The 16,385-nt window shown below is 40.5% G+C and overlaps 2 protein-coding genes across 2 annotated transcripts; one reads left to right on the forward strand and one right to left on the reverse strand. All coding sequences in view use genetic code 11, as the record gives it.

The window, feature by feature from the left end:
* Positions 1–75: 75 nt before the first annotated feature.
* On the forward strand, positions 76–14,028 carry EGR_00238 (LIM and calponiny domains-containing protein; the record flags this gene model as incomplete). The annotated part of the gene is made up of 12 exons (XM_024489487.1): positions 76–105; positions 2,973–3,140; positions 6,442–6,616; positions 7,690–7,995; positions 9,062–9,159; positions 9,222–9,274; positions 10,180–10,319; positions 10,664–10,809; positions 11,604–12,811; positions 12,968–13,044; positions 13,115–13,420; positions 14,000–14,028. The coding sequence occupies 12 exons, from the start codon at positions 76–78 to the stop codon at positions 14,026–14,028; spliced, it is 2,736 nt and encodes a 911-aa protein (XP_024356165.1).
* Positions 14,029–14,270: 242 nt separating this feature from the next.
* Positions 14,271–15,430, reverse strand: EGR_00239 (Mitochondrial 28S ribosomal protein S32 (S32mt); the record flags this gene model as incomplete). Its single annotated transcript, XM_024489488.1, has 4 exons — positions 14,271–14,334; positions 14,375–14,508; positions 14,548–14,686; positions 15,309–15,430. The coding sequence occupies 4 exons, from the start codon at positions 15,428–15,430 to the stop codon at positions 14,271–14,273; spliced, it is 459 nt and encodes a 152-aa protein (XP_024356166.1).
* Between the last annotated feature and the right edge of the window lie 955 nt (positions 15,431–16,385).

The raw sequence follows: 16,385 nt of genomic DNA on the forward strand, positions 1-16,385 counted from the left end.
CATGAGTCAATATATGAGCTGATTATCGATGAGCAATGTGCAGTACGTAACCTGTTTGAATATATCTTTAAGTAAATGGCAGTTCAGTGGTCAGGTGTCCCTGGGGTAGACTAGACTTCGAAAGCACACGCTCAGGACCTGACTTTTCCCTTTAACGATTATCGACAACTGTAATGTAATACGATGGTGGCTTATTACTTGGTATTGGTGAGGCGCCACTTTTGCACCTTGAATTGACCTTCTTGCATCTCACTGAGCGAGCTGGCCTTAGGGCCATGCCAATGGCCTAAACACCTTCTCTGTGCTGAATACATATATTCTGCCCGAGTATTGTGTCTTCTTTCTTCTATAGGGAATGTCCCGGAACGCTATAATAACACTATCAAACTAAACCTGTGCTCTAAGGGCCTAGGAAAAAGGAATACACAAACGGCACACTATAAATGTCTACTATTTTGATACTTGATAGCGGTTGGGACTAATGTAAACGATACGTGTAATACTTATGATGTTTTAATGTGCCTTTCAGGGAGGAGGCAAGCAGGAAATTCGAACCTGGTAACTGGATCGTCCTCTCACTTACCTAGTGACTGCGGCTCCCCTCCTTCTTGAATATTGTATTTTCCCTATACATCTTGTCGTCTTTAATAAAGATGTCCAAAGTAAACCAACCGGGCTTGTCTAGGAACGCTAGGAATCGGGAAGCGGAGACCGAGGAGTCTCGCTCCACAATACGCTACGTAACTTAAAAGATTTTGTGTTGTCCTGTATGGCCTGGCTTAGAAGGCGGTATTCAAAACTGTTCGCATAAAAATGACATTTAAGGCTAACAAACCGCATAATTGGTGTGGGTTTGTTTAATGTATTTCAAAAAACCTTGCGTTAGTGTGTTGCTTTTTAGCTACAGTTCAACAAAATAATAACACTTGTCCTGTCTCAAGAGAGCAAGTCTTAAATACCAACACAATTTAACAAAATTTAATTTCGCGCATTTGTCTTTTTTGGCAAATTTCTTTCACGCAAACAGTACACAAGTATATGTAAGTAAGAGACTCTTTGCAAAACGAAAGTTGTAGGCTGTGTTCAAAACGTACGAACAACGTAAATATCATTTTATAACAAACTTTGATTTTTTTTTACATTTTACTTGGGTTGCGGAGTTTAGATTTCACGCGTATATTTTAATATACCACAAATAGATATCTAGATGTGTGCACGTAATTGATTTGTCGAGGTTGTTGTTACGGGTCGCGTTTGTCCTTTGCACCTGTACCCTGGGTAGTAATGTTTGATCTGAGAAGCCGTCATTTTGTTCTCTCAATTTTTTATGCTTTATTTTATTCTTTTTTAATAAATTCCGGTGCCTTGAATTTCTGATCAGGTAGTGGTTTTTTTGGTACATGACCGCAATGCTTTAGATTTCTTCTTTTTTGCTTTAAGATTTTTTCCTGTTAGTCACTTTAATGGTGCTTTAATTGGCTGGTCTTTTATTCTTCTTGTCAAGTTATACGAGTTTCTAATTTCACGTTTACTTGAAGTTTTACACTGTCACGCTGTACTTTGCTCACACTTTATACTTTTTTTTCATGGATTCTTTCGTTTCGCTTTACAACAGCTTTGATGTTTTTCTAAGTAGTATTTTTACAAACGCGTGCCTCTATTAGCTTTAAAGCCAATTTGAAGACTTAAAACTTTGTTAAGCTCTGCATTCTTCTGTGTCGATATCGATAATCGTTTCGTCCCTAATTGAGGACAACCTATAACTGGAATTGTTGCAATATCCTTAAGCGCTTATTTCCAAAATTTGTATCAGATCATTTCAAAAAGAAGCCAAACCTCTAGGCTATCTCTTTTTAATATTGTTACTGTGATTTTTTTACGTTTTGCGCCCTATTTACCGCTACATGAAAATGACTGCCAAGAAGACTGCTTATTAAAATATGCGAGATTCCTCCTTTACTAATTGACTTTCAAAAATAGGCTTTAAACCTGCGCTTCTTGTTTTTATTTTTGGAATTAATCAACGTCATTGTAAATTTGCGTAAAATGTGCGGGTCATAACTTTGCGTGTAGTTAAATTTAACAAAATTTCCACTATGTCAAATACATCCGACTAACTCGTTTCTAGCAGTAGTAAAGAAACATGGAATTTTTTAGTTATGCGGAATTTTGGTGCAATGCTTCTGTTTCTTCCATTGAATCCTTAGATTTCTTGTGGTTCTTCATCAGGCAAATGGATGGTGAATCATGGCAATTGGTAAATTTTTTGTCGTCGATATTGAAGCTTTGCACTTTTACCCAGCCTCTCATGCACAGAAGTCAAATTTATATTTGTGAAATCGGCCTTATTTTTTAGAGCCTTTTCAGCATCACGTTTGCGTTGGAAAAATATATCTGTTTTTAGTACGAAAAGCAAATTATGCAATGAATTTCGTACACGCAGTTAGATACTTTTTTTATAAAATGCGCGGTTCACTAATTATTTTCGTGCATATTTACAGCCTTTGTAGTCTTCACAAGGCGTATTACTTATTGTCTATGACCTCTTTGTGTGGTAAATTAAAGCATTTTATCCATTTATATGCTATGGAAATCGACGTTGGGCAAAAAACAGTCAGTTCTAGACGAATATTATATAAGAAACACTACGATTCAGTGAAAGTATTCATCATGAAGCTATAGAGAAATACTCTTTAAACCACTAAGTATTTTTGAAAAGAATTACCGTCATTTAGGCCGCTTGTACTACACATAAATATTGGTATTTCGTTAGTAAGAATACATTCCATAATTCCATTTACATTGACTATTATTGGAAGAAGAGACTATTCATGTCCTGATGTAAGCATTGGTCTCATGGATTATTAATACCCTCCAATTACATCAATTTCTTGAAATGTATTGTGCTTTTAGGCAAATTTTCGTTTGTTTACACTTGTGCCTTATTACTTACACTTCCTCTGTGTATCCAGAATCTTGAAAGTTGGCGTGAGCGTCGAAGGGCTGCTGCAAAAGCGCTTTCCTTGGAGCTTCAGCAACACTGCGTTGTCTCCCCACAGAGCGAGGTCGTGACGAAGACACATACTCCCTACCTAGACAACAACATGCGGGATCATATGGGAAAACTGAAGTCAGATCTCGTTTGATTCTAATTAATGCTTCATACGTAACTTTAGTATGAACAGTTAAACTTGCCCAATTCATAGAGGGGTGGAAGCTATATCAAATATGCGAAACTACAGAGAATGATTAACGGTGTGCATTTGTATTGATGTTGAGCCATAGATATTAATTCCATACCACCATGACCAGGTTTGTGTGCTAGCCGCAAATTAGGGAATATCACAATTATTTAATCTTAAATTCAACTATGACACAAATATATCTCCCACGGTGCTCGTTTTGTCCGTTTTAGGACTCTAGACCAAGATGCTTCGAAAATTGGCTGCCACTTCATTCCTCAAAGAGATGCTCATTCTGGTTCAAACGAGCTTTTCTCGTCCTCTGATACAGCATCAAAACAAACCCCAATAAATGTGAGGAACTATTTTTTAAACTGTTTTTAAAAGAAAGCCTCCAGTTGCCAAGTTGTATGTATTTGGGGAACTCACTGAATTTGAATTTTCCTGCTAATAACTTGACCTCTGCATTCCGACCATCTTCATGTTAGTGTGGTTGGGGATGTTGCAATCCAACATCACATCAAGGACTAAAGTTATCTAGTATTTCAATGTCAGTTTTAACACTTTCCAGATTTTTTTGTCGCTGGATATTACATAGCGTTTACCGTCTCGCGATCTTGAATGAGATTGTGTTACCTTTCAGTAAAGCTTAGGGAATTACATATTTGCCAACGTGAAAGTTGAACTTCGAGACAATCTTTATGGATTTTTGTAACGCTCGACTAAGTTCAACCGGCGAATGATTAGGTGATATGATCACTAAATATCCCATTTGATAACAACTCCAATAAGACCTCATTCAGAACAGTAGGAATTTACCTAACTCATGGAGGACGGTTAGCATTAATTTGCCCTTAATTTGTCAACATTAGGGGAAATATACCAATACGCCAAATGTACCAATGCTCTCTTAGACGAATCGACCTGTAGTCGTAAATACTGTAATAAGGAGTCGATAGTCATTCTGTTGCCGTTTTTAGGTTCTGTTCTGTTTACATCCAACAAAAGCATTGAATGCAAGAAAATCGTCGATCACACGAAATGCTTCACCTTTTATCCCTACATTATGGCGACCACTCGCAAAATTTCAACTTTTCTTGTCATGATAATCCATGATAAGCATTAGTTGAACTAGTCGATCTCAATATCCATTGTCTTTTGCCTTAACGATGTTTATTACTTTAATGAAGGGAATATTCCCACAACTGATCCAATGAGATGATGGAATTTAAAACTGAATTTGCTGGAGAAAATGGGTCTTTTGTCTGCGTTGTTTTGAAGTGACGATTAGAATCACCGAGGCGTCTGTATGAGGCCACGAGCACGCTTTTGCGCTTATCTTTGACTTGAGGACCCTTGCTCACTTGCCAGACCTCTCCTCTTCAAATATGGTTACAAAAATAAGTCAGACCTCTAAACTTTAATATCTAGGCTTCATTTTATCCTCAAATACATTGTGTGGGTCAATGTTTGTAACGCAAATAAGGAGAACACAGCACATCATTCACAGCGTCGTTGGAATGCAAAGGTTCGTATGCTTTACAGCGCCTGAAATCGGCATGCCGATTTACCACAATCAATATCTCCCAAATACTTCTCCTCCCATCAGTCGTTTCTATCTCCTTTTTTGAAGTTTTCATCTCTTAGTGTAGAGCAGGACTGCTGTCGAGATATTGCGATCAAATAACGTGACCATCTTCCATCAGATCGCAATAATTGTCTAGCATGGATTTTGGTAGCTAACTGTAGCTTATCTTCAACAGTGTGATACACCAATTTAAAATAACATTGCCGTTTTGATGCAATGGATAATTTGGGTGTGATCCACCATCAGTTGGCTTATTCGCGTATACTGGTCTAGCTTAACCTTTTTTCCACTTTTTTCACGATTACTGTTTACCAGTTCTCCTGCATTATAAGCGTCATATTGTAAAAGACAGTGACACGGAGTTTAAACTGTTCGACTAATTGGTATGATATAGGCATGTGGTCCATAATTTTTTTTATTTAAGCCCCGCTCCTTAGTAGCATTAAACCGTAGGTAGCATTTAGCTCCCGTCAAATGATGCCCATGAAATGTCTTGTAAATTCCTTCTAAAGTATTAATAGGCCATATTCTCTGCAACAGATGCGGATTCTGGAATTTGGTAGCATTCAAGGAACCTAATTAGTTTGCACATTATTTTCCAATTACCGATGTCTTATGGACTGACACAGTTCTGGCAAGCTGTAAGTTGATTATCTGTGTGACAGGCAAGCGTGAATCATCTTTGTCTGAATTGAAAACACTGCAATTGTGCTCGCATTGCATTTGATGTACTGTAATAGTTAAATTATACCAGGTCTTCGTGCAATTTCTACCAGGTCGAGGTGAGAATGTGATTGGTCTCCTAGCACCTACGACGACTCAAGTGTCAAATTTCAGAAGGCACCGTTGGCGCAAGGCTGTAGATCTGTGAATGTCCACATTTCTGTGAGCATCAATAATACTTTCCTCTTTTAAAGCAACAGAGCACCCGTTCTGTTATAGCAGTTATCTAAAAAATGAATCGGCTTTGATGAGCGTATCTGAATGTTATTCCTGGGTTTTAAAATACCCCACTGTTTCTAATTCAGGTAATCCTGGTTTAGTGATAAATCTCTATTTTAATGCGCTTTAAGAACGAGCATACAATCAGAGGTAGTAATTTATCGGATTTGACTGCATGATCGGGGAGGTTGATTAGGCATGTTTTGGAGGATGAGTGTCCCAATACTTTGGAGGCTTGTCTCACCTTCTCAAATGAAGCACCTCCACCTTATTATCAAAATGTCTCTATTCAATCAGCACTTTTGGTGCTCGTCTTGGCGTTGTATAGGCCTCTACAAGAAAAGCCCATTCATTTGATGCCGATGAAGCAAGTGTATAGTTCTTTGTCAAACTTAACCCATTACCATTAATGTTTCGGGAAATTTACTAAAATTCGGTTTGCTGAATGGTAATATCATTTGCCATCATGCTGCTACTGATCACTGAAGTCACTAGTAGTTAAAATAAAATCTTTACTAAAATCCAAATCCATTAAAATTGAACTAAAATACTTATTTAATAGTTGGCATGAAATGTGATAAGGTTCAGCAAAGCTTCACAATGGTCATCGGGCAAATGGTTTATATGAAGTAGGATGGTAAAATTTATTTTAGGGTTAACTTGGTGAATGCATTCCATCCCCTGATTGCTGGGTTGTTCCTTACGACGCCTTCTTCTCCTGCTTTGCAGAAATACACTCCTGAGAAATTCGGCGAATCTGAGGGGAGCGTTAAACGGCCTTTACCATTGCGGATTCGGCTGATGTGTCACTCCGACTGTGTGAATGCTGACTACATGGGCATGTCTGTTGTTGCCCTCGGCGATAATGACGGACCGCCATTTGTTATTCAGGATATCGTAACGAGTCAGTGCCTTTGCAGCATTTTTGCTACTACATCCGTATTATGTAGCATTTTCGCATGAATGTTTATACGAACGTAATTTGAAAGGAAATATAGAGCCTCTGATACTGACAAAGGTAAACGACCGGCGTCACAGGCGTGTTAACGACTGGTTCTGTGGTAGTGAACTTGATCGAGGAAACCCTTTTGGCTGTCATTCATTTGTGGTAGAGAATTCTGCAAGACCGTGTCTTTTTAAATGACTGGAAAGTGGACTATGGACAGTTCACAAAGACGAGTGATGCAGCATCAGCGCACAACCTATGTACACTACAAATTTTCGGAAAGTTTGGCTTTTTTTCTATAGCAGTGCATCACAACTATTACATTATTTTCACGAGCAGCTATTGGGCATGAATAATGCATGACTTCAGGTTTACTTTATGACACCCAGTCAAATCGCATGGACGCCTCTAAATGTGTATTGTACCCTCTACAAGTGAAATAATTTTCTGAAAACTCGAGACGGGAATTCTTAAGAGTTGAGACTTATTTTGTTTTGTCTAAGAAGATCGCAGCTTTTGAAAAAGCTCTGCTCATCACTAGGCTGGAGTCCATCAACAGCTTCGGTGTGGAATGAGCTGATGAATACGCCAATGGTTTAGCAGTTTTTCGCCAGATGTAGTGCCTTACAATATAGTTGCAGGCGATTTTAGATGGCTGATTTTAAATTTCACGGAGGAAAAATAAAAACCTCATGTCATTTTCATCGTTTCTATTTTGTGATGGATGCCCTATGTGAATGGTGCCTACAATGCTGCATAGCTTAGATAGTAGGTTCTGCTTAATTCCCTCCTCATCCTTTCTTTTTTCACACATTTTCGGAATAGTATAGCCGCCTTTTCCCACAAGTAAGAGGATATGCGTATTTGAAGTACCACCGGATAACTATAGATCATCTTGCTGGATAAATGCGGGAATCACATTATTTACGAATTTTAGCCATGATTATTCCCATTTCCTTCAAACCTAATGGCGAAGGCTCATACAACTACACCTTGTCAGTTGCCAATATAGTAATTAAAACTTATCATAGCCACGATTGACACTATGTCTGAGTCGTTCTTCAAGGCGACTAACTTGTTGCACATTCGACGCTCCTCTGCCCCTGAATCGTGTGGTTTGCTCGACGTCATACTGGCAGACTCAATGGCGGACAGGGGTCATCTGGAGGTGGGTGATGAGTTGTTTTCAGTCGACAACCTCTGCTGTTCCTTCGTTGCTGATCGCCCCATTCTCGTCCCCAAGCTGGCCAAACTTCACCAGGTGCTGGAGCGCCTCGCGAAAAAACAGAGACCCGTCGAGGTGAAGGTCTTCCGGAGCCATGACTCATCCGACCGAGGTCCGTTTCTGCTTTGTGTACTACCAAGTGGTATTGTGTTGCTGAAGGATCAAACTCACCGCTGTCTATTTGCCGTTCAAATACGCAGCTAACCTCATCCTACTACTGGAAGTCAGGCACCTCTTCATTCGGTTAATCTTACCTGATGTTTCATCCACTTAGTATTTAGAATGCGACTACTGAGGTTAGAAAGGAGGAACAAGGGCATTACTATGCTTTTTGACCTAAATCACCACTGTGCATGCTTTTTTGGTAGTTTTCACGTTGCTGTTCACAACCCGGATAGCTAAAGTACAGGATTGTGAACCCACCAGCTCCCATTGATTAAAAGATATGGCAGGAGGTCAAATGGTCGCTTCCTATTATTGCTTTTTAATCTGTCTCTCACCACTTTACAAAGCAAAGTGCAATAAAGAGTCTTTTAGTAATTGGGCAAATTGTTAAAGATTACCGGAGGAGAAAGAACACAAATGAGTGTAATAGTATGCGATGTCAATTGTTATCGCATGTAAGTTGAAGAGCGACGCTGTTGGTAGTTTACAAGTTGGACTGATTCGTAAACTGCCATTTGATTTTGGTCATATAATTTTAGTTAATGGAAGGGCTTGATCGTTGGCACTGCATCAAACCAGTGAAGGGATTTTACATTGCCTGCACCACTTCTCCTTGCCAGGAGTATTCAAGCCGCTTAATGTGGATACGGCTTTAAAACCTTGATATTAATCTCGTTAGCAGAATTTTTTCATTACTTAAAACTGATACTAGAACTTTTATGAGTGTCGGGAGTTCTTTGTGTCGTCTCTCTTTTCCACACTCATTTACGCACCGCCCATATTAGGTATGCACGGGATTTGCATATGCCTAATTTGCATTCACAATTTCATGCGTCTCATGCAGTGTGGAGGGAGAAAGGGGGAGAGCGTGGGTATGTGAAATTACAGCTGCACCATTGCTTAAAAACTCCAGTTCATTGTCTACTCTATGAATGGATTAATGAGCAGCAAAGCTCCCGGTCCCGCTTCTACGGCGTGCGTGTTAACTGTTCATGGCAGTTTGACACTTTTAGATGGGGCAAGAAGTGCGAATCCGAGTGCATTGAAAACAATTCCATCCGCTGCTGACCGAGTGAGTGTGAACCCGGGAACGGCAAACATCGAGACCAAGGTAAGTGAAGTAGATTTGTTACTTAATCAATTGTCCAACAACTCATGGAATTTACTTTACAGAAGGAGACTCTACAGAAATCTCATGCACTCTCAAACGGTTCTCATATTTCGAGGTATGTGGAGTGCTTTATTGCCTTGTATTACTGCCCAAATGAATGAAATATGCAACATAATAAACGAAAAAATAGGCATCATTGTGGGAGTCAACGGACTACTCAACATATACCAACTTTGATTCTAATGTGGATGATCCTGTGCCTTTGGCTAAAAAGCGTTTTAATGCCCGTTAGAGGCCCAGGGCACGACTTTGTTCCGGCTTTAAGCAGCAGTCTATCAAGTTAGCCACATAAATTAAAAACTAGTTTAAAGTGTTTGCGCTCGAAGAACCCCGACTAGATGCAGCTCTGCCTAACGCCTAGGCTGTAGTGTGAAATGAGCGTTCCGACTTGCTAAACGGCACACCTTATGGCCAATTCTTTGCTTAACCATTAGTTAAAGGCCTAAACTCAAAAGGAGTTTGAGGACAAGTTCCTTGCGTTATAAATTTCATTCTGCTGGTCCTCGATTCACGCATCTAATTTTGACGGAGTGGAGTAACTAAACGTCAGAAAGCAACTCATTTCGAGGAGGAGCAATAAAGTGGGATTGAATTCACAGGCCGAACAGTTTTGAACGTTGACGTTATTACCGTTGGACTTCGGCTGAGAGCATAAACCGATTATTGGACATACTCATTCAAAGGTTCAGCAGTTTCTGCCCACACCAGGCACAAATGGATACATTGATATGAAATCGGCGACCAAGGTATACTTTATGCAGACGTTATAATAATTAAAAGCGGAGTACGTGTACTTCTTATATGGTATCTCTGCGAGCCTTTTAAGGTAGTTTGAGCAAACAAATGCATAAGAAAAGCATTAGCGTCTACAGTATCGCTTCCTGCAAGGTGAGACATTCTTTCGTGATGGATTAAAAGTCAAAATCTTCTCTAATAAAACAAAATTTTGCAATATTTTAGATGTGGTGGAAATGAAGCATTTAATAAGGACATTTCAGAGGACCGAGGTATTACCTTGGTAGAAATTGAAAAGGTCCATCCTGTGCGAGGTGTTCAGCACTTTGTCCCTTCAGCAGAACGTGTTGTAGCAGATTATTCAGGTTAGTGGGTATGAAAATAATGGGTAGAGAATTTAGCTGACACTACAGGAGTTAAGTCTTTTGGTACGAATATTTCGATGGTAAATCACGACGATCTGAAATTCATTTTGAAGTCCAATAAACCACGCAGAGACGTGAGGTCATATTTATCCAAACCATAAAAGTTGGATTCGATTTGCATAAAGAAATCGAATAATTCCCTAAAAACTTATTTTGTGTTCTGCAAGACAGTTTTCACAGCTCCTACGGGACACCAACTTATTCAATGTTTTCTAACGGAGTATTGTATTAAAGTTGACTTTCATTTAGGTGTCAATCGTGTTTTTTTTTAAATTCCCCACTAGATCCTGAAATGGTATACACAACACCACAGGTGGAAATGGCCTCTACCGTGGTGATGATTAAAGGTGATGTCGAGCTATCACACGCGAAATCACCACCAGAGCTTGTGGGAGTTTCGGATGCTGTAAAACCACGCCAGTGTGGGCATGTATGCTGTCTCACTATTTGTTTATTCGTTTATTTGGGTTTTTTGCATTACGTCATTGTTTAACTTCCTTAATTCAAGTCAAACGTGTTTACTGGAGTCGACCCGTACACAAAACAGGAAATAACGCGCAAACCTTCTTCCTATATTACCCACCATGGATACAAGTCTTGTCACGACACCTGCTTAAACGAGCGAAATTTCAGTGAAAAATAATGAATTTCTCCATTCGTTGCAAACTCGAACCATCAATGAAAATACCCTTTTACCCATCCTGACAGGCTCCATGCGTTTGATCTATTTGGACGCAATTAAGGCTTTGTGAGTAGGCAGTAGATTAAGCGATAAGCAGAGCAGTAGTGGTGTGTTAGCAGTAAATCCAAATTCAAATTAGCTAATGCATCTACTTTCAAACCAAATGCTTGTCTTTGACAGAAATGTAGAGGTCATGTAGGAGTAAGCCAGGACTTTGACAATTGGCTTTAAAAACTAGGCTGGTAGTAAGTATAATAAAATATGGTCAAAAACACCCACCAGCATTTCTTGGTAATTGTCCCATTCTTATGCTGGACTAGATTTAGCTTGCAATAAGTTAAAGAGGGTAAAATTGGTAGCTCAATGCTATGTTCTTACGATTTAAGAATAAAACCAAGTAACTACCTTTTCGATTATTCAGACTGTTCATTTTAAAGGTTTTTAAAAGTCCCAACTGAAATCAATTACCTGGTTAAAAATGGAGCTTATTACTTGCTTCTTATCTTAAGAGTGATAGCACTTCTCATAAAAATTGCCCACAGCTGCTGCCGCCGGTCTCAGCCGTTTATACCAACTCCTCCAAAGCCCAATCTCCCAGTTCGTCATTGGAGGCCCCGACGCCTCCACCACTACCGCCGCCGCCGTTGTCGAACTCTCTGCTGTCCACGCCGTCCGAGATGTCCTCATTAATTTACACTATCTCGCCGTCGCCATCACCTATGCCTGGACCGATATTGTCGCGCCTCGATCGACACCCTTCTATCTCCTTGCTGCTCACGCCACCACCGCCGCCGCCATCACCACCGACTCGTGGAAACTCTGCAACTCAGCCCCTTCTTAAGCAGCCAATCAATTTCAAGCAAGACTACCTACAACTCATTCCAAACCAAAGGTGTCGACCTCCTACCGAAGGTTTTTCCTCTACTCACCAATCCTGCTACGCTCAAGGCGTCATCAATAGTGCGCCGATTGATCGCTTACTGACTCCGCAACAAAGAAATGCCAAAGAAGATGTGAGTGGGCAGAACGCTAGTCCGTATTGCACGCCCTTTCCAGCCAAGGTATCAAACTCGCATGATCCGCCTCGATCCGACGCATATCAGATTTTGCATTCTCGAAAGCATCGACAAGTATTGGAGTCCCCAGATGATGCGCAATACGATAGCGATGTCAGCTCCTTGGATGACAAGGTGTGCTCCAAACCCACTCTATCAAACTATAGCTCAAGAAGGGAGCTGAAAGTAGTCGAACCCAAAGTAGTGATACATCGTGAGGTTTATGAGAACACTTCACTAGTTGCAAGTGATATTGATGACGATGACTTCCCACAAAGTAAACAAGGAAAGGCCCTAAAACCTGCAAAAGCCACAACTGCACCGGTACTAAAGGAGCATGTGGTGGAACACAAAGAGATGATAGAAGAAGTCGACTCCGACCGTCTACCCAATATGGTATGTAAGGAGCAGAGGTGTACGCGTCAGGAAGAGCACGAGTTTCCGAAGGTCGTGGCTAGTTGCACCAAGACGGAGACGCTGATGGCGGAAATGGTGACAATGGATACACTACAAAGTTTGGAAGAGCATATAGATTGGGCCACTCCACCTCCTCCTAAATCATTCGGAAAATTTGGCCAGGTGACCGAAGTCAGAATGAGGGAGGATGACCAAAGAGAAAATACACACCCGACACAAACAGATACGCGGTTGTTGTCGAGCCGAACGCTTGGTGGGCCATCACAGAATCGGCTTAGGTAAGCCCGTTATGATGGTTTACAAAAATTTTTACTGAAAAAAAAACCCAACCTGGTTTAACGTACTGACCTGCTATTACTTTTCTTGACATGTAAAATTCCTTCAGGTAACTCATACACAATGGTATCACAGGGAATTTATGCCTTATTTTACAGGCTGTCATCTGTTCGTGCACCAAGAGTTAACGTAATTGGCACCTGGTATACATGCGCGGGCTGCAATCAACAGCTGGGTTAGTGGTTCGTTCCCATTCCCTTTATCAATTTCAGTGCTGGTACGTAATGGTGTGAACTGCATTACAGGCACCAGCGATCTTATGATAATTGAACAGCTAAGTCTGTTCTATCACCTCTCCTGTTTCGTTTGTGCCCGATGTGGCATTCAACTGAGCGATGGACAAAGCGAGACTTCGGTGAGGATTCGCAACGGCCTAATTTATTGCTACATTTGCTACCATCGGATAAGCAAATCACTGTCGCGCAGTAAGGAGAGAAACGAAGGGACGAAGGTAAAGGAAAGTCCTACCCAAAGAGACCGGCATTCCTCGTTGGCACGATCTACCGCCAAAATCGGACAGCTGTTCAGCTCAAATTCTCCTTGCCAATCAAGTGAGCCTGTTGTATAATCAATCTGGTCAAATCACAATAACTAATGGAACCGCTCCGACAGCAGGGGTCCCCCGTATATAAGCCTTTGTGACTACTTTTGGACACTGCTTCGCCTCCGCGAGTCTACTTGGACTACTCACGACAAAATAAATAATAACCCAAATGGGCAAAATGAAGGATGACACTAATTTGTCGACCCAAGTTAGCTTAGTGCCAGTACGGTCCATACACACCCCTCATACGACCACTCAAAAAGAGCAACAAATTCAAATAAGGACACTGACCATAACGCGCCTGTCGTGACTAATTTAATTCATGAATGCGTAGAGGCGGTAACCGAGGACAGGCGCAACTCTTTCTATAGCACTTCTAAAGGTAAGTTCATCAGTGGACTGAAATACCTCTGCAACTGATAATAGGCCCAATTGATTTTGACGCACACATTTGCCCTCCGACCCTAAAACCCTGACTACTTCATTTTCCGTGTGGAAGCTAAGACACGACTGTTTACTTTTATTACTATTATTTAATCCTTTTCAAATCTATGATATCGAGCATTGTTAATTCATTTTTTTTCAGATGGCTTCGTAAATTCATCAAAAAGGTGACGCGAGTGTCAGAGCATCGTCTTGTACATATTGCTTCCCATGGACTTAAAATAGAACATTTCTTTCCTATGATAGGAAAAACGAGTATCAACGCTGCCATCTTATCCGATTGCTACAAGATTCCGCACATTTGTGTTTATTATAATACAATACATCTAACACCCATTGTTCGCCCCATGATTTCAGGATAAGAGGATATTTGTTCAAGCCCAAATAAGTATTTTTGTACAGAAATTAGTTGCTCACAACCGTCGCCGCAATATCTCATCATCCCAGTAGTACGGGCTAAAGGAACGCTCTTTCCGTCTGAAATACGGGAATAAGTCAAAGTAAATTGCGAACTAACCTGGGCTTAAGTGTTCGTGAAGACTTGCACAGAGCTGCTGCGACTTCTCGTATGGTTGGCTCTTTCGTGTGATCAAACTGGACTTTCAGGGGCGATTCAGGTTGTTTTATTCTTTCTAAGTCGCGTATGATAGGCTATGGGGAAGTAACTGAAGAGTGGAAGGCGTAGCGTACCTTGGTCTTCTCATAGGGGATGTTCTGCCTTGGATGCCAGCAAATAATCGTGGCACCATCCCTAGAAACAATGTTTGCACGAGAGCTGAATGCTGATAGACACGAGAGCAGACGCGTTGGTAGCCTGCTGAAGTTCATCCTTGAGAAATGCATTTCGAGGTGATTTTCATAAATGCATTTAAAGCAGAAAAACATGCCAGTCAGCAAAAGCAGTAGAAAATTCCACCAAAAAAGAGAAGTGAGCTTCATCACTGTCAGCTTCTTTATCAGATTGATCATAAGCGCTTTGACGAGAATTCGTCTTCAGGCCCGTACCAAAAAGCGTTCGAATAGTGCCAAAAATGTGTTTGAATCCCGCCATCTCACTAAGGGTATATATTAGGAGATGTGTTGCCTAATAAGTGAGGGTTTGATGGTACCACAGCAGATGGGGAAAAAATGAAAACGTGTTTTACAAGTTGCAGGAGGAAGTACAAACCAGTTAAAATCATGAAAATAACTCGCTTTTGTCCAAAGAAATAGGTACTTTGTCAAGTGAGGACTGAAGAAACAATGAAATCTGACTTAAAAAACATGACGACCACTAGAAACCAATAATAATTACGATCCGATACTTTGCGGATAAGTAAATCAAATTATGTAGAAAGCAATTGCCACATATATTTACTTAGGACGCAATTCCGCTAAAACTGAAGAAAGTGATGAATGTGTCATTTAACGGGATGAAAAGACCATGTGTTCACAATGCACGACAAACCCACCCCAAGCATCGAGGCTCAAAGATGCGGGAATAAATACAACCTCTTAAAACATCTACTTGGTCAGAAGTTGCCTTATAATATAAGTGCACATCAATTCTGCCGATTAGTGTACAAAAAAGCATTGATATGCTATGAAAACCAGTGCGACTAAGAGTGTTAGGCGCCTAGAAGTGTTTTGGGAATGTATTTTCATTTGGAGCAAATTCCTAATGGGAGCTTATGCATGTCTAGCATTAGCGCATACATTAACTTTTACACAAATTGTCCCTTAAACGAGTATTGATTTGAGTCAATAGTGTTTTTTATAGGCAAAAAAACAATTGAAAATCAACAAATTTTGTGTCCGTACTACATTTTTGAGTCAAATTCGTTTACCGTTAGGATGGCTGCCGAATTAAGATTATACGTATTTTTAACTCTGTGGTTTCAATGTGCATTTAAGGATCGATCAACAAAAACTTCACACCTTCAGTACTCTTGTCATCAGAAAATTATTTGGTCATTTAAAGGGCGTTGTTAGTTTGTTCAGCTTTGCTTGCGATTTCACAAGTACATAGGTCTTTGAAAATTTTACCTCTACGTGGACTTTGACCAATGCTAGCAATTACGGTTTTTTTGTACATCAGAGGCTGTTTCGCCTGGAGCCTTCCCTGAAGACGAAAGAAGTTATAATACGCAGACAGAATGTGTATATTCGACAAACGGTAGGACCTGGGCTATAGGCATGGCTCAAAGGCCAGACAACCCAGCTATGGTACAATGATGGAGACCAAAAGTGAACCTCTCTACCAAAATCGGTAGTCAAACAAACAAATAACGTATTGCATAGCCCCTCTCCCCTTGGAGTGTCGTCTCCACTGGCCATGGTCATCCTCACGCTTCAGCCATCACAACCTAATCTGCACCTACAAAGTACTAACGAATTAGCTGCATTATTCGCCGTATTTGCTAATTTATCATAAGAGATCTAAATAGTTCTACTAGATCCGAATTTTCGTCCTGTGTAAGAGCAGCAATGAAAAAGGGGAATGCTCTGTCCTCATACTGCTGGAGATTGGATAATGAAAAACATCGAGG

The sequence above is a fragment of the Echinococcus granulosus genome, assembly GCF_000524195.1.
Source record: "Echinococcus granulosus chromosome Unknown EG_S00001, whole genome shotgun sequence".
Taxonomy (NCBI): Eukaryota; Metazoa; Platyhelminthes; class Cestoda; order Cyclophyllidea; family Taeniidae; genus Echinococcus; species Echinococcus granulosus.